The 25,885-nt window shown below is 33.4% G+C and overlaps 2 protein-coding genes across 4 annotated transcripts in view; one reads left to right on the plus strand and one right to left on the minus strand.

Moving 5' to 3' along the window:
* Positions 1-25,885, plus strand: part of LOC127727247 (40S ribosomal protein S21-like) — a 1,096,693-nt gene that overhangs the window by 438,715 nt on the left and 632,093 nt on the right. The gene's annotated exons all lie outside the window — the stretch shown is intronic.
* On the minus strand, positions 1,871-7,490 carry LOC127727239 (trissin receptor-like). Its single transcript, XM_052234722.1, has 2 exons — positions 7,337-7,490; positions 1,871-3,584 (listed from the first exon to the last, which is right to left on the minus strand). Exons 1-2 carry the CDS (start codon positions 7,487-7,489, stop codon positions 2,490-2,492), a joined length of 1,248 nt encoding a protein of 415 aa, XP_052090682.1. The 5' UTR covers position 7,490; the 3' UTR covers positions 1,871-2,489.

The following is a 25,885-nucleotide window of genomic DNA, read 5'->3' on the forward strand; positions in this document are numbered from 1 at the left end:
ATTAGAATAGAAAGTAATGTAGGAGATAAAATACATCCTTGTTTTAGGCAAAATTTTTGATCAAACCAGTCTGATTCGTAATATCCAAAAAATGACCTTGTTACTAACATTTTTTTAAAGAGAACGTAATAGTTTCCAGCATTTTCTTTGAATATTATTTTGCCAAAGAAGATAAATAGACCATCTCTCCAGACTTTATCAAAAGCAGAGGATAGATCTAAGAAAGCTAGAACAGTTTTTTTTTCTTTTTTGTTTTTCTTAAAGAGCAGAGTCTATAAAGGGTGAAAACATGATCTTTAACTCTTTTGTCTTTTCTAAAGGCGCCTTGAGTTTCATCTGATAAGAATATTTATATATAAGAAATACATTTGATGTCATACTGCAAATATTAAGATAATCTATAACAATTTCGTGTTTTATTCCTATCGACTTTTTCTTACTGTGTTTATGTTTTTTCCGATTACACGATGCCGTATTAGGAACACCTGTTTTCTCAGTGTAACCTATCTTTTCGGCACTCTCTTCCTGGCCTACATCCTCATATTGACAATGTTTGGCCTTGTGGCTTTATTCGTAACAATTATTACATTGTACATAATTGTCATGTCTACATACAGAGGCGGTATGATTAAACTCACCGCAGTACCAACATGAATTTTGATAGGCATTTTCTGTTTGCATTGTTTCATAGCGGGACGAAGTGTCATCACTCCTGTGAAAGTTGTTTCTCTTATACACTTTGTTGTATGTACGATTCCTGTCCTCTCTTCTGTTTGAAAAATTGTCTTGTCTTGTCTGTCGTTCGTTTTGTATTGTTCTCTAGGGTTTCGATAATCTCTTTGGTTCCTGCTAGGTACGTGTTTTCTGACACTAGACGAAGTATGCACATGTCTTCTACTGGAGGACTTCGGTTTTCGAGACTTGATTTGGTTTACCCCTTGACTAATCAACACCTGTCGTTCTTCTATCGTTATCTTTGTCTACTGGGGTTCGATGCTAAGATTTTTAGAGACATGTATTTACTGAACCGTTCTTCAAACGGAGGGCGCTATCATTATCATGGTAATACAAGTTTTCATCATTTGCTATTTTTCTGCGTTCGTCATTTGCCTTGTGAATGTTACCTTATCTGTCATCGAGACGAGGACATAAACCAGAGAAAAACAACATTTTCTGATAAGGATTTAACTTTCATTACCAGAGTCATATATTCTTCATTAAACGTTTCTATTTACAAAACCTTCATTTTTGTCAAGACCATAATTACTTCCTACTTGTAAAATACTTCTGGAATTAATGACTATTGCTCAGTCTTTAGTTTTCTATGTTGTGTTTTTTGTGTACTGTTTTTTGTCTGTTGGTCTTCTTTTTTTTTTAGCCATGGCGTTGTCAGTTTATTTTCGACTAATGAGTTTGAATGTCACTGTGGTAACTTTCGAGTCTCTCTTACGTTACTGTTGGTGAATGCAAAAAAAAAATCTAATGGACAAATAAAGTCATTTATTACATTTTATTACATCACAATAGCCATTTATAACAATATTTAAATAATAAATCCATCGTTGTTGAGCAAAGTCTTTGAGCTGAGGAGTTACTTTAGTAACGAGCCCGAAAAAGGCTGGATGTTTCCCCACTGTTACAACAGTTCAAAATAATTTAGAATCGCATTCCTCCTGTTTTTCAATAGATAAATGAATAATTAGAAACAGAATTAGCTTTTCTAAATAGAGATATCTTAGTAGTAATTGTTTTTTTTTTTGTATCATTCTTTGGAAAAAAGAAAAATACTTTCATGAAAAAAAATTGGAGCAAGCGAGCTGATTTTTTAAATGATTTTTTAAGCAAGCGATACCTTACATGTGGTCGGAGGGGGCGTATTTTAATTTCTATCCTACAAAACTTTTGTTTTCAAAAGAGAGAATTTTAAATATCACTGAGTTACAATATGAGCCTCATCCCACACAGAGTTCACATCGCATTGTTGTAACCATGTTCTGCTGGACACAGCAAACGTTTAACGTTTACAGACATTAAAATAGATATGTGCTACGTGTTAACGTTAAACTTCATTCTATATATAGACTGATGATACATACACTAATAAACAGGTTGAAGATGATATACCAAAGGCTTATTCAAACTAATAAGTCGTTTCTTGCCATGGAATTGTCAGTTTGTCTTCGACTTATGATTTATATATCCTTGTGGCATCTTCCTTTTCTCTTTTCTAATTCTTTATTAAATCGTCAACTGGATAAAAGTGAACATCATAGGTTACAATATCGTATCAATGTTGTAACATTAAAAACATATCTACAATAGACATAGGAAGATGTGGTATGAGTGCCAACGAGACAACTCTCCATCAAGTATATGTATGTCCATGTTTCACAAATACCTCGGAACCATCCCTTTTGACAACTTAGTTCTCATCGAAGTGGAGGCGCGATAACATGTTTGTTAGACAGTAACAAAAACACAAAAAAAAACTAAAAGCTTCCACTCCTTGTATCCGGTATGAAGAATGGTAATGGTCGCCTCCTACGACGACATGGAAATGATTCTTTAAAACTTTTTCTAAAGTTTGCTGAGAATAGTGCGTATAAAATTGGATTTAATGCACTATTTAAATATAATATTAGGAATGAAACGGGAGATAAAACCCGTTCGAGGTCATACATAGGCACTTTCCAAAATAACAAGAGAATTCTTATATGATGAGGGAGAACACACACAGTAAAAGATATCACCACGGCAACTAGGAGTCTTATTACGCGTCTTCTACTCCTTACTGCTCTTATGCTGTTCATTCGGGTTTGTTCTGTGTTGAAATAAACACGAAGTTTCGGGACATTCTTAGTCTCTCGGGTTTTATACTCTACAAATGCGACATTGTTACAATTAAAACGGGAGTGGTTCGTGTTTATATCAACCATTTGTGATGAGGATGCGGAACTCCTTTCAGATTCGACTTTTTCACAAGAACAGCGTTTTGTGCTTTCCTTCAGTGAATTACGTTGGTTTTGGGGTTTACAGTATAGACATTTATCTTTTTGTTCTTTGTGATTACATATAGACGACATTTTATGCATTCGAAGAGAACGTTTTCGACCTTGACCATCAGATGATGACGTTGTATAATAGGAATCTTCAGCTGGCATTTCTATCTGTTTCGAAGGTTTTGGAGTGCGTGGTGTTTTACTGACTTTCCAAAGAGATATTCCAATTCTACAATACATATAGGACATTAATGCCAGTGGAATGACATACCAAATGATGAAATTTGCCGTTACAAGTGCTTTCATATTAATACGCGAATAATCTGGAAAACAATAATATGTTATTTCACCATCCATTCCAGGCATCTCATATAAGTCAAATATGAATAAATATGGCGTTCCATATACTGCTGCTATCATCCATATTATTGCTTGTACCAGAAACAGCCGTTTTTGAGTAATACATCTTCTAGCTCTCAACGGGAATCTTATGGCGATATATCTTTCCGTTGCAATGGCTGTCAAAATAACAATTGACGCCGTGTACGACATATTCCAGACAAAATAATATATCTTACACATCGCCTACAAATAAATAGAAACATTTCTGTCATATTATAAGTGGAAATAAATGGTAATTTAAAACAGTATTTACAGTTTGTTAGCTATCACAAGGGACAGTAATAATTTTTTGGAATGCATATTGTCACTTGGAGACTTCGAGGATCCACTTTACAACTGAATATATCTGTCTGCGAATATGCCTTTACTAGTAACTACACGATATATGAAAATAAGACTTTTTTCAGAAAAGAACAGCATCAGCATAAATTTATACTAAATTTTAATATTTTGGTATACAGTGTATACACAGACTAGAATTAAGTCAAAGGCTCCCTTTTTCGTTTACTTCTTGTAACATAATGATTATGTGTTTCCAGGACGCTGTCGTTTTAGTCCCAATATAGGACTAATATACTATAATATCAAAAACTTTCGATACAAACCGATCGATGTGTTTGCGCATGCATGGAGGTTCACAAAACTTGGATGGGAAGAAAAAAAAGAAATGTTCCTGCATCTTTGACATTATGTGAACACAATATAATAATCCCTATATCTATTCATAACACGTTTACCTTTGTGAAATGTCTATGTATACTCAACAACATGTATTTGGGTTGAATTTACTTAGTGATGAAGTGACAATAATTAGAGATGAAATATTGATTCAAATTATATAAAAATAAAATAGTCATAAAAATTATTGAACTACCGTTTTAAAGCGAACGTAAGTTCATAGATCAGAAACAAAGTATTAGTAAAGCTTTACGTGTTTCTTTGACATGTTTGAACGGAAAATAAAAAATCACTTATCATTAATAGATTTTCCTTTAATGAGCGTCCCACCTAAATAGTTTTTAAGATAAGTGTCATTTTATCGAAAATGAACAGATGGTTCCACTGTGCTTAACATTGATATTGATGACTGCATTATAGTCTTTAAGATATCATACAAGTGTACTTCTTAGTTATTCTAAGTTTCCTTTTAATCTTCACTATTGCTATCGTTGAGAAAAGATAACGAAAAATGAGAATGCATGTTTAGTATACGGTGGAGGTGTGCTTTAGTCTGGGAGAACATGATTTATCAATAAGTTGAGATTAGTTTTGAACTAGCTTTCAGTAACTGCGAGTACTCTCAGATCGGTACTTTGCGTCTTTTGTCTATGTTAGTTGTTTTTGTCACGTGCTTCGTCCTAATCTGATGAGTCAAGCCATTTCCAACTGATTATTACAGTTTGTTTTTATGCTTTGCTGTTACACCACTATCTCAGGTTACGTGCAGTGTTGAGCGTTCAAAATATAGATATAAGAAGATGTGGTATGAGTGCCAATGAGACAACTCTCCATCCAAGTCACAATTTGTAAAAGTAAACCATTATAGGTCAAAGTACGGCCTTCAACACGGAGACTGTTTAACCACGCGTCATTTTATATATAAGCCAGTCCCAAGTCAGTCATAAATTAGGCCGTTGTGTTTTTTTTCATTTGAATTGTTTCACATGATGTCACATCGTGGGCCTTTATGTATTAGTTTAGGTAATTGTTGAATACCGCACAAAAAGAAACATGCACCAGTAACTTTATGTGCATGTTTTCTTTTAATTATTTTGTCAATTAAAATGACACTTTATACATTTCGTGCTTCTAAAGCGCTTTTGTGAGTGTCAACCCATGAAATATGGCTTTTATGCTTCATATATAGGATCCTCTTGCGATTAATGAAAAGAAGCTACCATTACCATAACTGCACGTACCGCTATATAAATGATGTCCTCTCGCTGAATAATTCAAAGTTTTAATGACTATATTGATCCAATTAAACATGAAATACTAGTATAGGATTACCACGTAAAGAAACAGTTACATTTTAGTAGTCGGCTTCATATCTTAAATCACATCTAGAAATGAACAATGCGGTTGCTTGGGAACTTTTGACACCCGATTAAATAAAACCTTAAGCTATGATTTCAGTTTCACAATACATATATATAAGTGAAAGGTAACGTCATTATGTACATTAACAAAACTCGTATACATTATAGGTGCAATACTTATTTAATATGTTTAGTACGTGTAATATTGTGTTTTTGAGTTTTAAATAAGACCATTGAGGATTTTTTTTCTTTTTATTTAAATGATGTGGTTAGGTTCTACTAAGTGGATTGACCTTGATGAAGGGTGATGATTTCGATAGCAACTGAACAATGAGGGTATGTTGAAAGGGATCAGAGAAAGTTTTCATTGTAACAAGCCACCTACGGACCCTAAAAGTCTCCTTTCACGTGCAGAGAACGTGGCACTCTACCTACACGAAGCATCAGATTTAACGTCCTCATCTCAACCGGATTCGGCTGTATATATCTACATGTTTATATCGCACGGCCAATCGGGGACTTCTTATTACCATAGGGTTTACAGTTGGACGGTAGAAAACCAAGTGATACTATATTCTATACCCAAAAATACTGAACTCCAAGGCAAATTAAAAAAAGGGGAAGTCAATAAAATTTGACAAAATCAAACGCTATCAATCAACGGAACAAGTGAAAAACAACTGCCTTATTCCCGACTTGGTACAGGCATTTTCCGAAGAAAATGGTGGGTTAAATCTGGTTTTATAGCTAGCTAAACCTCCCGCTTGTATGACAGTTGTTTATAGTTCCGTTATATTTACAAAATTGGGTAAGCAACCCAAACAGACATAATAGGCTAATGTGACAATAATTGGGATCCAGCAGTTAAAACTGTATCTAGCGATCCTTCGTGTTTCAGGTTATTATTTAGTGGTCACCGGAAAATCAGTACTGTTTATTTCATTTTTGAACAGAATTATCATCAGTGTGGAATCGCCAGATTGTAATGAACCACCTCAGTGGTCTTGTGTTTATGTGCTCTTCAATAACCAGAAGTCGTAGATTCGATTTGGTATTCCATGATCACTATTAGAATAATTAGAAACCCTTTAATTCTAAAATTTATTCTTGCTGTAACAGAGTGTTGACCGTTACATGTTATTTCTCTAGGTACCAGAACTTTTCATTTGCACAGAGTTGCAAACAGGAAAGCGAAAAAACGTTCTTGATAAACAAATATTGATAAACAAATATTACTCTGAGATATACAGTACAAAGATTTTGAACTGTGTTACAGTGTATACGGAAATAAGATTTCTTATATAGCGAAAGGCCTAGAATAAATGATTGACAATAACCTATATGTAATTTGACCAGAAATTGATAAAGAATATAGATTTTATAATTGACGAAAAAATCTTTGCGTCATATATATGTATATGTCGTATAGGTCATACTAGATTGAGGAATGCATATTCAATAAAGATAAATGTAGATCAGTCTGTTTGTATACTTTACAAGTATAATTTGATAAGATGTTGCGGATTTGTCGATGCCAGGAAAACTCTTAAAATGAAAATAACATGTTAGATCTATGTTCGAAAGTCTCAGGGCTAAGTATCTAACATTTTCTTAAAAATATTGAAGTTAATCATAAAATTTAAACAAATGATTATAATTGTACTTTTTTATTCACAAAGCTTTAGTCCATTTTATATATTTTTAATTCAATGCTGAAATTTCTCGGATTTTGCTAACCTATTTTTTTTTTCCGACATCAGATTTATGAATATTAGCCGCTGCTGTAACCCCTAACACCAACGAAAATTCCCAAAACATGAAAATGACTCACTTACTCTGTTCGTTTTCTTTTTCATAGCCTAGATACTAAACTGCACTAAAAAATGGAAAGCTTACCCTTCCTAAAATCCATTTTTGAGAAAAGAATGTTGACAGGTTAGGCAATACACAAAACACACCAATCCAGAAATCCGCTACGGCTAGGTTGGCAAGGAAAAAGTTGGTCAAGCTTCTCAATCTAGCACTTTTTACTATTGCAAACAAAACCATAATATTACCTGAAATTCAAAGAAAAATATTTATTTCCAATATACGCTTTTTAGTATATTAAGGGAGATGACTGATTTTTACTAAACACACAAATCAAGTGTTGGCGACATGATAAAACGTCTTAAATATCGAGGAATAAGTGATAAAAACAGTAACAATGTTCTATATGTACAAGGTACAACAAATAAGCCGATATGCAGAAAAAAATTTCAGCTTAAAACAATGCAATTAAAAATAAATCCCTGTAAAAAAACTCATTTTCTGCAGAAAAAAATAAACAACGTGACCATACTAAAAAAGCAAATCATGTAGAGGATAGAAGTACACTTTATTTAAATCTACTGTCAGCACATCAAATGTTTGATTTGACAAGCGTGTATTACATTTTAAATAAGTTCTTTTTTGTGTGTCAAACTAGATAACAGGATGGGGGTGAGTGATATACAACATGTTACTGTCCCCCGCCTTAAGTCTGACTAGATAACAGGATGGGGGTGAGTGATATACAACATGTTACTGTCCTCCGTCTTAAGTCTTACTAGATAACAGGATGGGATGAGTGATATACAACATGCTACTGTCCCCAGTCTTAAGTCTGACTAGATAACAGGATGGGGTGAGGGATAAACCACATGTTTACTGTCCCCCGTCTTAAGTCTGACTAGATAACAGGATGGGATGAGTGATATACAACATGTTACAGTCCCCCGTCTTAAGTCTGACTAGATAACAGGATGGGATGAGTGATATACAACATGTTATTGTCCCCCGTCTTAGGTCTGACTAGATAACAGGATGGGGGTGATAGGGGTGAGTGATATACAACATGTTACTGTCCCCTGTCTTAAGTCTGACTAGATAACAGGATCGGGGTGATGGGCGTGAGTGATATACAACATGTTACTGTCACCCGTCTTAAGTCTTACTAGATAACAGGATGGGGGTGAGTGATATACAACATGTTACTGTCACCCGTCTTAAGTCTGACTAGATAACAGGATGGGGGGTGAGTAATATACAACATGTTACTGTCCCCCGTCTTAAGTCTTACTAGATAACAGGATGGGGTGAGTGAAATACAACATGTTACTGTCCCCCGTCTTAAGTCTTAGATAACAGGATGGGATGAGTGATATACAACATGTTACTGTCCCCCGTCTTAAGTCTTACTAGATAACAGGATGGGGGTGAGTAATATACAACATGTTACTGTCCCCCGTCTTAAGTCTTACTAGATAACAGGATGGGGTGAGTGATATACAACATGTAACTGTCCCCCGTATTAAGTCTTACTAGATAACAGGATGGGATGAGTGATATACAACATGTAACTGTCCCCTGTCTCAAGTCTTACTAGATAACAGGATGGGGGTGAGTGATATACAACATGATACTGTCCCCAGCCTTAAGTCATATTAGATAACAGGATGGGATGAGTGATATACAACATGTTTACTGTCCCCAGTCTTAAGTCTGACTAGATAACAGGATGGGGGTTAGTGATATACAACATGTTTACAGTCCCCCGTCTTAAGTCTGACTAGATAACAGGATGGGGGTGAGTGATATACAACATGTTACTGTCCCCCGTCTTAAGTCTGACTTGATTATAGGATGGGGGTGAGTGATATACAACATGTTTACTATCCCCGTCTTAAGTTTGACTAGATAACAGGATGGGAGTTAGTGATATACAAAATGTTATTTTTCCCAGACTTAAGTCTGACTAGATAACATGATGGGGTGAGTGATATACAACATGTTACAGTCCCCAGTCTTAAGTCTGACTAGAAAACAGGATGAGATGAGTGATATACAACATGTTACTGTCATCCGTCTTAAGTCTGACTAGATAACAGGATGGGGATGAGTGATATACAACATGTTACTGTCCCCCGTCTTAAGTCTTACTAGATAACAGGATTGGGTGAGTAATATACAACATGTTACTGTCCCCCGTCTTAAGCCTGACTAGATAACAGGATAGGGTGAGTGATATACAACATGTTACTGTCCCCCGTCTTAAGTCTTACTAGATAACAGGATGGGGGTGAGTGATATACAACATGTTACTGTCCCCCGTCTTAAGTCTTACTAGATAACAGGATGGGGGTAAGTGATATACAACATGTTACTGTCCCCCGTCTTAAGTCTTACTAGATAACAGGATGGGGGTGAGTAATATACAACATGTTACTGTCCCCCGTCTTAAGCCTGACTAGATAACAGGATTGGGGTGAGTGATATACAACATGTTTACTGTCCCCAGTCTTAAGTCTGAGTAGATAACAGGATGGGGGTTAGTGATATACAACATGTTTACAGTCCCCCGTCTTAAGTCTGACTAGATAACAGGATGGGGTGAGTGATATACAACATGTTTACTGTCCCCCGTCTTAAGTCTTACTAGATTACAGGATGGGGGTGAGTGATATACAACATGTTACTGTCCCCCGTCTTTAGTCTGACTAGATAACAGGATGAGATGAGTGATATACAACATGTTACTGTCCCCCGTCTTAAGTCTTACTAGATAACAGGATGGGGGTGAGTGATATACAACATGTTACTGTCCCCCGTCTTAAGTCTTACTAGATTACAGGATGGGGGTGAGTGATATACAACATGTTTACAGTCCCCCGTCTTAAGTCTGACTAGATAACAGGATGTGGGTGAGTGATATACAACATGTTACTGTCCCCCGTCTTAAGTCCGACTAGATTACAGGATGGGGGTGAGTGATATACAACATGTTTACTGTCCCCCGTCTTAAGTCTGACTAGATAACCGGATGGGGGTGAGTGATATACAACATGTTTACAGTCCCCCGTCTTAAGTCTGACTAGATTACAGGATGGGGGTGAGTGATATACAAACATGTTACAGTCCCCAGTCTTAAGTCTGACTATTTAGAATATAGTGTTGATGTCAGATCGTTGGAATGAATTTATTTTCTTTATCCGGGGCTTTTGTAATAGCATAGTTCCTGTGTTGACTTTCTAATTTCACTGTGTTTGCTGTCTCCTTGACACATCTCCTTGTAGTCAAGTACATCATTTCTGTGTGTTAAATCTTGTTTATTTAGGTCAAAATGACCAACATTGGAGATTTAGAAATAGATACCACTGATGTACTTCAAATAAATCCCAGACAAATTGTTCTATGTGCTGCGTCTTCAATTAGTATTATTCACAGCTGTTGAAAGCTGTTTTTAACGTATAAATAAAACTAATTATTGACCGTTGCTTATTGCCTGTATTTATCACTAATGGACTATCGGATTAGATTTAAACACAAAAACATAAAAACAACCTTTGGTTATCTATTAATAAATGTGTCATTGGAACAATCTACACTTGTTTATTTCAAGCTTGATCAGTACCTATATAAATCCCATCCAGTTCAAGTGCGAATCGAGTATTAATTTCATCCATTTCAGTTTCACACTAATTATGGTATAGAACAGGAATTGAAAGTTGTTTATGATGGTCTGGATTGGGGGTCCTTCATTTCTGTATTCTTTAATTGTTCAGGTCATTTTTCTATATTTTTTATACTTTTTGCTCAATTCTTTATTTTTTTGGTCCATTTTTCTGTAGAATCTGACCATCATTCTTAATTCTGTAAACCCCATCCATACCCTCGTTTATCAGCTGTAAGGGAGACAACTCAATATTCAACATTGAATACCATCTCGTCATTTATAGTAAGTACTAAGTTCAGTAATATAAATGATTACAATTAAGACTGTTTTCTATATACTTTGATAAAAACGTGTTTTGTTAAATTGCCCTGTAATTGCAAATATCTATAAAGTTATTTTTAATCATGTTGTTGTTTATAAAGAGACTTTTAACATATGCCTGATACTGAAAAGGTGCTATGTCTGTGTACAAATGAAAATATGATGTTTTATACTGCTAAAATCTACAGTGAAATTTTAATAAATCAAATATATATTTTATATTCATAATAGTTGACTTGCGTGTGTATATACAATTGATAGTTTCTGGTTACTCTTTATAGGGTGGCTCTTGTTGTCAAATAGTGTTTTTATTATGTTGTATATTTTATCTGAAACAAGTTGTGTTACAAAATTAATTTATTGTAATAAAACATGTATAACATTTGAATAAATGAAGTATGCGTCTTATCTACTTTTTGGGGGTATTTCTTCAATAAGATTGATCTTTAAATTAGCATTGTTTGACCTAAATGAGAGCGGTTATTTTAAGATTTGACGTTACGAATAATTAATGTTTTTTTTTTCTTATTTCAAAATAGAATTTCAGGAAGAAGCCTATTTTTTTGTCATTAGTAATGTTATGTAATACCATTATCTGAAACGTAAAACAAATTATCACGACTTTCTTTCATCAAAATTAAAAATAGTTTGCTCTTAGCATTGAGATTGGTTTTATGATAATCGATTCTCTGCTTGATTATCATTACCATTTTGTGTGAGTCATTTCTATTGGAAAAAAGTATAAGACGGAACACTGTTCATCATATGTTTCTGACGGGAAAATTCTAGATGATGTTTTCTTATTACATATTACGTAATTACACCTTATATAATTATCCTGGATTTTGATTGGTTGGTAGCTTGTGTACTTTTCATGAATTTTCTTTTTTTCTTTTACTAAATGACTTCATTCATAATTCAACAGTGCATAGTTACATGAACACGGATATCTCTCCCCCATCTCGTTTGCATTTAACTCGTACTCTGAGGAAGTCTTTATGTTTGATCTTCATTAGAACACTTAGAAATTGACTGCTCAATCTCTGAACTGACACAAGCATTTTGTACATCCACTATTTATAAGGGAAATATTAATTTCTGTTACAAAATACATTCACATTCTTGAAACTATTAAAACATGTGCTTCATACAATAAATTAAAACAACAAAATTGCATGCGTCTAAAGCGCTTTTCTGGATTTACCTTCATATGGATCGTTCAAAGCCAAATATATGAAAGCCAAAGATGTATACGAACCGAAACAATTGAAGAGCTACATGACCAAATGAACGACCTAAAATAATAGCCAAATTCCATATAACGTCAACTTTATAAAAATGAAAAGATGTGGTATGACTTCCACCATTCACCAAATGACATAGAAGTTAACAACTATAGGTCATCGCACGGCCTTCAACAATGAGCAAAACCCATACCGCATAGTCAGCAATTATAAAAAGCCCCGAAATGACAAATGTGAAACAATTCAAATCTAACGTCAACTTTGCCTGAGGGGGTTCAAACCTAGGTTTCTCTATAATTTATGAATTTATAAAGGGAAAATATTTAGAAAGGTTCGTTATACAAACAGTGAAAGGCGGTAAACATCAGACATATGTTGTTGATATTCCTGATGTATACATCAGTGGCTCTCCTAAAACTAATGAAAAAGTGGAAACATGGACGAACAAAAAAACTTTTTTCCAGAGTGATAAAATGACATTCCATATAATTGTGTACTGCAAAACAATAATCTTCGATGGGTTTAAGTTCTCAAATATCATGTAGACATGTAAAAAATGATTTTGGAAGATAGCGAAGGACTGCATTATGGGAAATTTATATAGAAGACGTTGACTCTGCAAAAATATTATTTCCAAGCTACAGAATTGCCAGTTTTTTTTAATTTAAAACTAAATGTCGTTTTCCTTAATTGTCACTCCACTATGAAGGCCTAAGTCGAATTTCGTTTTTAAAAACTTAAATGCGCGATTGACCGAGTGACATAATTATACCCGACATTTTCTATTCATATCGTTTACTTAAACTGTGGCATTACTGAAACATGAAACAAATAGTTAGTGTTCTCGATACAGTACTTGTACACACAAAGACAATGGTAAACATGTCATATAAATTATAAACACCATGGGATTTGGTTAGGTAATGAAAAGTGGGAAAACAAAAGACGTCTACGTCAGAAGATATCAATTTTATTTAAATTCTTGTGACATTATTCAAATAAGTTACTGTGGTAATTAATAATTTAATTTATTGTTTGCTATGAAAATCCCTTAAGAATTCCATTCATTCTTCAAAGGGTAACACTAAAATTATGTAGAAGAAGTCAAACGTTTTATAATACTAGATTTTTTTCTCATATTTCAAATAACAACACAAGACCATATCTTCCAGACATTTCAAAACGAATGTCAAAAAAAAAATAAAAATATAAAAACATAAAAAAACAGTAACATTTTATATTTACTAGGGGGAGGAGATTTTCACTGGCTTTGTATCGCTTCATCCGAACGTTGCATGGTTTAAAAGCAATGTGTGAGAAGAATCAGATTACAGTTACTTTATTTATCTGAGAATCTTAAAGTTAAAAGTTCTTTATAATAAAGATGTATGAATACATTGGACTGATTGACAAACACGAAGACATGTATGATGTTTACATGCATTTTTTTAGCTCTGTTTCGCTGACATAAACTATTTTAGTTATGTTATGACCTTGTGTTTAATTTAAAATTTACAATCTCGACTAATTATTTTGGGATTGCGTATATATCCACTTTAGTATGGAGCGTTTTCGTGATCAAGTATCAGTTTCTGCAATTTATTGACCCGTCAGGGCTCAGAAAACTGTTTAACATGTATCTAAATCATTCATAATAGAAACTAATTTTTTGTTTACAATTTTCCATAGTTTTACATGACAGTTCCAGCAAAAACACAGTGTTCGGTGTACGTAATCTGCGAATTAAAGGTTTACTTATCAATTGATGACTCACTTTTATCTTTGAAGACCATTTACCAGAACATATCGTGCACACTTGAATTTTTACTAGATAACATTTTTGTTCGCTTTGGAGATTCCGTATATCGTCAGGTTATCGGAATTCCAATGGGGACTAACTGTGCACCACTTATTGCGGACCTTTTTTTGTATTGCTATGAGTTACAATTTATGACAAAAATCAGTAAAGACCCATCGAAACAACATCTGATACACAAATTTAATAATACTTTTAGATATTTGGATGATATTTTGGCTCTCAATAATGACGACTTCAGTATGTATACTAAAGAAATTTATCCTGTTGAACTTACTTTAAATAAAGCTAATACTAACAATGACCACTGCCCTTTCCTCGATCTTGATATCTATATCATTAACGGAAAGCTTAATACTAAAATATATGATAAAAGAGATGATTTTTCATTTCCTATCGTTAATTATCCATTTTTAGATGGTGACGTTCCCTTGTCACCATCTTACGGTGTTTATATATCTCAACTTGTACGATTCGCTCGTGTATGTAACAATGTTTTAGATTTTAACGAGAGAAATTTATGTATTACTGAAAAATTATTACACCAGGGTTTTCGATATCACAAACTAGTCAAAACATTTACTAAATTTTATCATCGGTATAAGGACATCATTCGTAAATATAGCTCAACATGCAGACTTCTTATACGTTCAGGTATTTCACATCCATTTTTTTATGGAAATATTCTTTATAAAGCACAAAAATGTCAGTATTCACCTCTGAAACTAACAAAACCTTTAAATAGACTTATTAAGAAGGGATATAGTTACGATACTGTTGTCAGGTCATTAAAGATTGCATATTTTGGCGTTAATATTGATTCACTTATAGGGTCTTTGCATCGGCACTAAACACATTTATTTAAAAACCAGTTGTTGGCATGACACGGGTTATGTTCTTCTCATATATGTTATGATGGTATGATACTAAACCCCTAACGGGAAGGATTGTGCCTGATATTCATATGATGAAGACATAATCTTTCAATCAGTTTAATTGAAGTTTGGAGCTGGCATGTCAGTTAACTGCTAGTAGTCTGTTGTTATTTATGTATTATTGTCATTTTGTTTATTTTCTTTGGTTACATCTTCTGACATCAGACTCGGACTTCTCTTGAACTGAATTTTAATGTGCGTATTGTTATGCGTTTACTTTTCTACATTGGCTAGAGGTATAGGGGGAGGGTTGAGATCTCATAAACATGTTTAACCCCGCCGCATTTTTGCGCCTGTCCCAAGTCAGGAGCCTCTAGCCTTTGTTAGTCTTGTATTATTTTTAATTTTAGTTTCTTGTGTACAATTTGGAGTTTAGTATGGCGTTCATTATCACTGAACTAGTATATATATTTGTTTAGGGGCCAGCTGAAGGACGCCTCCGGGTGCGGGAATTTCTCGCTGCATTGAAGACCTGTTGGTGGCCTTCTGCTGTTGTCTGTTCTGTGGTCGGGTTGTTGTCTCTTTGACACATTCCCCATTTCCATTCTCAATTTTACACTAAATACGTTTTCTGTTGAATACTAGTAACTTTGTGGTACCACTTCCTCAGAATGAGACCAGATCGTACAAACAAATCAATGCAATGTTTTAACATTTCTTTTAGTTCTTCAGTGTTTATGTGTGTCTAATGTCTTCTTTTAAAAGTTTGGTAGCAATCATATTATTTGGGATTTGAAACCAATTAAATATTCTTTTGCTTGTTCTATTCTTATTTATACAAATGTATCGTGCTCGCACTGAAATCGGTGTGAAAGTTAATATTACCTTTCCAATATAATTGTATAGTCATGAATACATGATTCAGTGCAAACAATTATTTGCGTTTTTATTTGTCAGATACATTGGCAAATGGAACGTTTTTAATCTTTTTTAACGTAATACATAAATAAAAGATTCTTTTGTCAGTTTATCAATATCATGTATTAAACTTACTCTGCAAGATTAAGGAAATAGAATTAACAGTCATTGAATGAAAATCCAACGGTCAATAATATGGACTTAACACCAGTAAAAGTAGGATATATAGCACAATAATCGTATATGTTATAATAGTGATAACATTCTAGATGCTTTTTATTGGTTGATTTATTTATTAATTTTAAGGTATTGATAATAGATCTAATGACAAGTGTACTTATCTCGTAAGCAAGTTAACGGTAGTCAAAATTACAATTTTAGTATAACATTGAAATGTTATCAGATACATCAAGATGTCATTTAATATAATTGGATATCCTGCATTTATTATGTTGTCAAATTTCATCCTTTATTATTGAAATCTTTTTTTTTTGCATTAATCATTATATCTTGGTGAAAATTAGATAGACATAATCGGACTAACGGCCTCATGGGGGTATCCAATACAACGTTGTTATGTCGGACCTTTTGTCTGACTAAACAGTATGGGGTTTGTTCATTGTCGAAGGAAGCATTTGGACTATGGTGGACAGTTATACATGTACTACATCTCTTTCATTTTCTATATGAATTTATAGAAAAACAAAGGATATGGGGTATAGTATCCACGACACAAAATCAGAATAAGCACAGCACATAAAAAATCATACACAAAAAGCAAAGGAACAGCGCTTTTATTGTTATTCTTCATATCAAACTCACACCGAGGCCCTCAACACCGATAAAAAAAAATAAACAAAAAACAAAAAAAAAAACAAAAAAAACCGCTTTATTACTTTATGAAGATCTTTTTTTATAAACATCCAACGACTGTATAAAAGTTGAGAACCAATTCAACTAATTTCAAACCACATGAATATTAAAAGAACATTGCACAAAGAAAGCGAAAAACACTGGCGCCTATAACGTTAAGCATTAAACTATTGTTGAATAGATACAGTAAACAAGGATCTCCTGTAGGACAACGATGACAGATTTTATTGACTGCTAATAGATACATTATCACCTTCAATGATCAAAACGCATGCGCTATTTGGTTCTTTGGTCGTTGAGGGAGAAGTAATTGTAATCTATAGATAAGCATTATTTTGAGGCAATCCATGATAGTTTCAAAAAGTCGGTGAAATATGTTTTAGCTTTGTATCATTTAAAACAGATTTTGATTGGCTATTAACTTCAGACTCACGTAATAATAGTTATGTTGGCATACATGTGATGTACACCCTGTCTTTCATTGTGATGTCGTAAATAGATCTAAACATTCCCACATTCTATATATGAATATCCAAATCCAGGAGCCTGTTATTTAGTCGTTGTCGGTGGTTCCTGTCTGTCATATTTTTTTTCGTTTATTGTTATACAATAAATCAGGCCTTTAGTTTTTGTATAAAAGGTATATTTGGTTCGTTATCCACGAATTCCGTGTACATACAATACATGGTACTTATTTTTAAATAGTTTTAATGGCAGTCGTGGTAAATTGTTATATATTTCCAGATGCCGTTCAAAGACACGTTACGCTGATTACATTAGTTATAAGCCAAATATGACTTCCAGCGCTAGAGTGGGTTTACTAATTCCGTAAGAGATTAATTTGATTAAAGTCGTCTTGCTTTTTTATGTTCGTACATTGTAGCTTTAAGGGTATTTAGTTAATATATACGTAGATATACAGACACAAATTACATTTGGTAAATTCAATATTAAACGATTTTTTTTTCAGTTAAAACCCCACAAAGTTTGTCGTCATCAGTAACAAAAATAAATTAGACAATTTTATTAGCATTATTCTTTCCGTTAATGCTACGTTAAAAATTTGAACATTAAACTTAAAAAAAACTGCTTTCTTGAGTCTACGTTAGAGTGCTTGGTTACTATGTTTCAACATACAAGTTTTTTAAAGGACTGTAACTATTATGAATTGATAGTATATAGTATATAAAATTAAAAATAGAACGAAAAAAGAAAAGGTCCATGTCTTTTTTTGAGATATAAGCCATGGAAAATTTGGCGGGAAAATATTCTCTCCAGACTTTGCATACACTTAAATTAAGATAGGCATCTTTTTTCTTTTAAAAATATGAATCAATAACGAGGATTTTATAACATTTTAAAAAAATGAGTTTTAAATATATGAAAAAAAATTATGAAAAGAAAAGTAGGGGTAAGCGGGCAATTGTTTTAGTGGCACTACATGGACAAAACCAGAGGATTCTGCATTCCCGACAAAAAGCAAAAAAAAAAAAACAAGATCATCGAACATCCCTTATATGAGTAGACGTGCGGTGTACGTCAATTTGACAGCAACATAACGAAACAACAGAAGCATGTAGGTCAACAAACGGTCCAGACTAACACACGCATGTCTATAATATAATTTAAGGTCTGAATCTAGACAAGTTGCGCGTTAAACTAACTGATATTATATAATAAGTCTTGTTTTAGACGTCATCCAGTTTGACTGTCTTGATGGAAAAGAACTGTGGTATATAGTCAAGATGCTAAAACTAAACTTAATGTGATGAGTTTTTGGTTTCAGTAATTTTTTAGATATTTTAATTTTACAAAACAAGGACATTGTATATAGTTATGAAAATAATTCCTTTTCGGTAATTGTTTATTGCATGTTTAATGAATTTGTTCGTATATATCTGTACATAACTTATTCTGTGGTCTAAAACGAACCTTTAAACTGTCGATTGATATTATGGTAGTCTACTCTCCAATCCCTTGACGCGTTTTCCAATCAGACCTTAACCAAAAGGGTGGTATACAAATCACATTTGGTTATGTCACAATCGAGAAAAAGACTACTGGATCGAGCTACAACAATTATAAAGCAATCAATGTTCTTCAGCAACATAGATACTGCATTGCGATCGGAAAAATTATTATGGCGTTTGTAAAACCTCCGAAAGGACGACTTTACCATTAAAAATCCTTGTTTAAATAGCTGCCTTGTTTTAAGAAGGTATAGTTCAACACTAAGGTTGTTTATCAACAGAGAAAAGATACATTTCGACAGGAAATGACTTATGCTTGGATTTTTGGGGAGATAACTCAAAAATCGTAATTATTTGAACTGAAAAAAAGATACTGGCGAAAGATGTACGGTGGAATAATTGAGACGCGGTTGTAAATCATTCATCTGTGTAGGGATAGCGACGGATTTATATGTTTAATTAAGATAAATGACGTAAGATAATACTATGTATCTTTTTTATGTTTTGTATGAAAATTAAGCAGACAACCCTTACGACATACAGACAGAATAACACTGAGAGAACACTCCCTAAATCTATTAAATGTCAAGAAATCCTGGAAACCTGCCTGAACATATTTAGGTTACTATCAATATATATCTGATTGTTCTGATATAGATTCTCTTCATAGTGATTGATGGCGGTAATTAACAGAAATGGATGCTTATATTAAGATTCATCATAAGCTTAGCTGGTATATTTTTTTTATTTGATATACAATGTAATATTCTTGTGATTTAAATTGCTACTGTTTGAATCGAAGAACAGAGAGTTATCAGAAAAAATGGTTATAAATGAACAACTGCAACAGATAAATATGTTATAAAAAATTGACGGCTCGAAAATATTGTCCTGCCTGGGGCTGCAGATTTTATTTAAAAAAAGTTGCCATGATGTGAATACACATCTTATTTGTCTGAACATCATACCATGTATGTGTAATTGTATGTTGTCATTTTTACTAATACAAGCTGTCTTTAGTAAGAATCAAAAGACGGCTTTCGCAGTCCTGAAAATAGACACATTAATACACTGTACGTGCAAATTGTTAAGGATAAAATATCAGTTGTTGCACTCTTCTACTGTCGTTTTTTTACGTGACCTACATAATCGTTTATCAGCCTATTTTTGCAAGAATTTATTGTAAGTTGTTACGTTGAATTTCTGTTCTGCTAACGATTTAGACATTGTTATATTGTATAGACACCTGCCTATTGCTGATGACCTCTCAACGTCTTTCAGTTCTATTTGTCGTTTGTGCTGTCTTATTGACGTATCTTCTTTTTACACAACTGTTATCAATTTTCACATGTTTAATTTGGCCGATATTTGTCCCGAATAACAGTAATACAAAAATATTTATCTAGAATACAAAACATTAAATTGTTTTAACTGGTTAAATAACTACGCTAAGTTTGTACAAGTTGTGACCACATCCATTTTATACATTTAGTAACAATATTGTTCTTATTTCAATTTCCTGTGTCGATCCTGCTAGATGAGTTACAATCAACAACAGATTTAAAATATTCTATTTTAGCCGCTTGTCTGAGACGTTATTTCATTGAAAACTCAAACCAATTTTTATCAGCGTCAAATTGTCTGTTCATTATCAACTTTATTTAAAGTATTTCTAAACTTGAACTAGAACAACATAACTATTCTGGGGAAAACAGTTTCCTAGAAAAGTATTCACGTGAACCATTGTAAGCATTATATTGAGTTTATTCACGTGAACCATTGTAAGCATTATATTGAGTTTATTCACCTGAACCATTGTAAGCATTATATTGAGTTTATTCACGTGAACCATTGTAAGCATTATATTGAGTTCACCTTAATTTGACATCATTCTGTTCTAATAATTCCGATAGTAGTTTTTATGAACTCGGCGTATTTTGCCTATTAGGCTTATGATACACAGAATAAAGGTACAAAAGTCTGCTACAATACATAATTTGGCTTCCCACTTATTATTCAAGTTACTTTGAAAGCCATAATACAAGGTCTGAATTCAGTTATCATGATTTATCTCTCAATTCTCGCATACACATTTAGGCAATACATTCCGTTATCTTTTATACCGCTTAGAAGTGACGTCATAAAATACTAAATTATGACAATGACACATATATATGCCAAAATGGTTTGCACTATTGGCTATTATGTCTATTCGTATAGTTGTTCAAAATAACAGAGGAAGTCTATTATATGTTCGAAGCAACACACATATAGAACAGGAATACCACGTTACACCTACAATGAAGTATTCTAATCACTAGGTCGAGACAGTTGGAATTAAACCTGTTAACCCTTGGCCTAACTTCAACTCAGCAGACAATGGTATGCCTAGCCTTCTTTAACCTGTTAACCCTTGGCCTAACTTCAACTCAGCAGACAATGGTATGCCTAGCCTTCTTTAACCTGTTAACCCTTGGCCTAACTTCAACTCAGCAGACAATGGTATGCCTAGCCTTCTTTAACCTGTTAACCCTTGGCCTAACTTCAACTCAGCAGACAATGGTATGCCTAGCCTTCTTTAACCTGTTAACCCTTGGCCTAACTTCAACTCAGCAGACAATTGTATGCCTAGCCTTCTTTAACCTGTTAACCCTCGGCCTAACATCTACTCAGCAGACAATGACATGCCTAGCCTTCTTTAACAATGTAAATAATTTTGCCTCATTAGATGAGATATATTGTTTTATATAACCTAGACAGGATTGGTTTTTAGTGTAGGTCTTAATGAAATTGACCGGTTTAAACATGCGTAGACTTTTATTAACTTTACATACTTCAAATATGTCATGTTTATTTTGGTTAAAGATTTTTTCAATTTAGTTCTCGAATATCCAATGAATTTCAATCATATCACTTACAGGATTAAAAGACACATCTAGAGGGGGTATAACGGTCTCGCCTTAAAAAGTAAGTCCTATTAATCTAAATTTTATGATCCACTTAATTTTGTTATTTTTTCTTACCTCATATTTGATGTTTTACTAAATTTAAAGTAGTATGTGCGATATTTGCCCTATTTGGCACCTAATACTAAATATATTATTTCAAGATGAAAAGTAAATAGGCATATTAGAAAGTGAAATACAAATATTCTTTGTCGGGCTCATCTTGTTAAGCACCTGAGATCACCCCCAGTTTTTGGTGGGGTTCGTGTTGCTTAGTCTTTAGTTTTCTATGTTGTGTCATCTGTACTATTATTTGTCTGTTTGTCTTTTTATTTTTGGCCATGGCGTTGTCAGTTTGTTTTTGATCTATGAGTTTGACTGTCCCTCTGGTATCTTTCGCCCCTCTTTTACATTTTCGTCCCAAAAAGGCCACTTAGAGATTTTTGAGAAAGTTGACAAAATTTTCTCTATTTGAATCACATTTAAGACAAGGAAACCTAATTTTATACAACTAGCGAACGATTGAATAAACTAAATAATATAGGAAGATCAATGTTATGTTGTACTGTTACACCACTGTCCCAGGTTGGGGGAGGGTTTGGCGCCAACAAACAAGTTTAACCCCGCCACATTCTGTATGTGCCTGTCCCAAGTCAGGAGCCTGTAATTCAGTGGTTGTCGTTTGTTGCTGTATATCATATTTGTTTTTTCTTTCATTGTTTTGTACATACATAAGGCCGTTAGTTTTCTTGTATTATTTTTTTTACATTTTCATTTCGGGGCTTTTTATAGTTGACTATGCGGTATTGGTTTTGTCATTGTTGAAGGCCGTACCGTGACCTTTATATGTAAACTTCTATGTCATTTGGTCTCTGGTGGAGAGTTGTCTCATTTGCAATTATACCACATCTTCTTATTTTCATAAAACGTCTTTTAATCCATGCATGTCCATATGGTTCCGGTTATAGATTTACTTTCATCAGTAACGCGCATGTCCATATGGTTCCCGTTATAGATTTACATTCATTAGTAACGCATATGTCCATATGGTTCTAGTCATAGATTTACATTCATCAGTAACGCGCAAGTCTATTTGGTTCCGGTCATAGATTTACATTCATCCGAGTAAAGCGCATGTCCATATTTATTCGATCATAGATCTACATTCACCAGTAACGCGCATATCAATATGGTTCCGATCAAAGATGTACATTCATCAGCAACGCACATACCCATATGGTTTCGGTCATAGATTTACATTCCCCAGTATACAGTAACCCGCATGTCCATATGTATCCGGTAATAGATTAACATTCATCATTAACAAGCGTGTCCATATGGTTCCGGTCATAGATTTAAATGCATCTGTTACGCGCATGTCCATATGGTTTCGGTCATAGATTTACATTCATCAGCAACGCGCATGTTTATATGGTTCCGGTCATAGATTTACATGCATTTGTAACGCGCATGTCCATATCGTTTCGGTTATAGATTTACATTCATCAGTAACGCGCATGTCCATATGATTCCGGTCCCATGCATGTACATACATGTATGTTCCGGTCATAGATTGATTGACATTCACCAGTAACGAGCACGTGCATACGATTCCGGTCCCATGCATGCACATATGTTCCGGTCATAGATTGATTGACATTCACCAGTAACGCGCATGTCCATATGATTCCGGTCCAATGCATGTCCATATGTTCCGGTCATAGATTGATTGACATTCACCAGTGACGTGCAAACGTAAACATTTGATAGCTATGGGTGTAGTAGTAACCCGTAAAAATATTTAATTTCAGTTTGAAACTTTGCCTTTATTAGCGAAGATAATCACTTTTTTTTTAATAAATTATCTTGTTAATGAAATAAATCCTTAGCTTTTTTTCTGAGCCGATGTAACAAATACCTAAATTTGAAAAAGCAGCATTTTTTTTAAAGATAAAATAATTTTTCGTTTCTACATTCATGGTTTAATATTGGTTTTTAATATTTGAAATACAAATACATAAAGAAACGTGTAAATTTAAATTTAAGTTTATATTTCTTTCTTTAAACTCAGAAAAAATTCAATAGTTCAGATGTATACTGTTATTTCTGTAATAAGGTAGTAAGGTTAATAATTTATCGAAAAAGGCACATCATAAACTATCTTTTATGAATTTGATATGTTCATGTTCTGATTATTTATCTTATACTGGGAAATAACAAAATCATTTATACGGATAAATGATAAATTTCCGCTTATGATTGATAACAAAATTTATAATCTTATCTTAAATCATTTTCATAATCATCATTAATAAAACAACCCAGAAACACTCAATTTGCTTCAATCCCATGATAATATACAATAGCCATTAAATTCTGTTTGAATTAGTTTTTCGACTCAAGTAATGATTTTGAAGACAGAATTTGCTGTTGTAATTACATGATTTGAAATAGTGTATATATCTTATCCTATAAAATACTAAATGAGTTGATTTATGAATGTTCAAAACGCGATGGTCAAAATAAATCTGTTTACTCTGTAAAAATTCCAAAATAACACATCACTCTTGGACTTTTATGGAACATGTGGGCATAATTATTACCATCTTGCCAAACTATCATCAGCAACTAAATTTACAAGTTGTCTACATAATAAACGGGAAAATACAATAATTGTCAATAAACTTTGAAAAATGATGGATGAGAAAGGATATGGTGTTTCAATTCATGACAACAAATCACTAATCGTACATGACAGAAACCAAAAGCAAAGGAACTTTTTTTTGTATGATCCCGACCTTTATCTCAACGTCACAGTGAGGCCTTCAGTAGATACTTTCCGAAAGTTGAAACCGAAACTGTATTCGACAAAACCTTCAGGATTGTTAGAACTCAATGCTCTTTAACTTCTTACTTTATTTAGCCTTTTCGGATTTTTTGATTGGAGCGTCGCTGTAGACGAATCGCGCCTCTGGCGTACCAAATTATAAGGCTGGTATCTTTGATAAGTATTTTTGAAAGACGACCTCAAGCAGTTGTTCAGATTTCTTAACACAAATCGATCATGTCACATCAGTGCATCACAGCAACGGAATAATATAAAGTAATTACACAAACTAGATTTAGCGAAGAAATATAACAATAACAAATAGGTAAAAATCGATCTATTCTGTGAGAAACGATTGCATGAACGTATTTATAAAAAAAAATTAACGTATTTATAAAAAAATCACAAAAGAGCTTTGTTCTATTCATATGCAATAAACATGAAAAAATAATACATATTATATAATGTTATGTCAACTTTCTTATGAAGAATAATTAATAAAGATTGGCTTTTAATCAGAATTAGGTACACTAATGTCATAGAACACATACACGTCAGTTTATATATTGAATAATATCAAACATTTCCAATGCTGGAATCAAAACTATATTCTGGATCAACCTTCATCGTAAATGTCAATAAGAATAAAAATAAGAATAAGAATAGTTATTGTTCCAATAAAGGGCTCTTGATGAGCAGTATGACATTTATACACTCAAAACAATGCACTATGATTTGTAACATTGAGGTGAAAAATTAAATGTTCATATAGTTATAGAGCTACATATATTTCTTCATCTGATATAAATCCTGTACATTTTATTCCAGACGACCAGAATCATACAATCTTTCTATGTTGTGATGTTACACTATTGTTTCAGATAAGGGTGAATGTTTGGTACCATTAAAACGTTTAAACCCGCTGCAATTGTTTGCACCTGTCCTGAGTCAGGAATCTGATGTTCAGTAGTTGTCGTTTGTTGATGTGGTTCATAAGTGTTTCTCGTTTCTCGTTTTTTATATAGATTAGACCGTTGGTTTTTTCTGTTTGAATGGTTTTACACTAGTAATTTTTGGGACCCTTTATAACTTTTTGTTTGGTGTGAGCAAAGGCTCCGTGTTGAAGACCGTACTTTGACCTATAATGGTTTACTTTTATAAATTTTGACTTGGATGGGGAGTT

The sequence above is a fragment of the Mytilus californianus genome, unplaced genomic scaffold (genome assembly GCF_021869535.1).
Source record: "Mytilus californianus isolate M0D057914Y unplaced genomic scaffold, xbMytCali1.0.p SCAF_19, whole genome shotgun sequence".
Taxonomy (NCBI): domain Eukaryota; kingdom Metazoa; phylum Mollusca; class Bivalvia; order Mytilida; family Mytilidae; genus Mytilus; species Mytilus californianus.

Excerpts from the sequence above, each read along its gene's own strand:
- LOC127727239 (XM_052234722.1), bottom strand. The coding sequence starts at position 7,489 with ATGGTTTTGTTTGCAATAGTAAAAAGTGCTAGATTGAGAAGCTTGACC. Across the intron at positions 3,585-7,336 it reads AAAAATGGATTTTAGGAAGG|GCGATGTGTAAGATATATTA; the intron begins GTAAGCTTTCCA and ends ATTTATTTGTAG.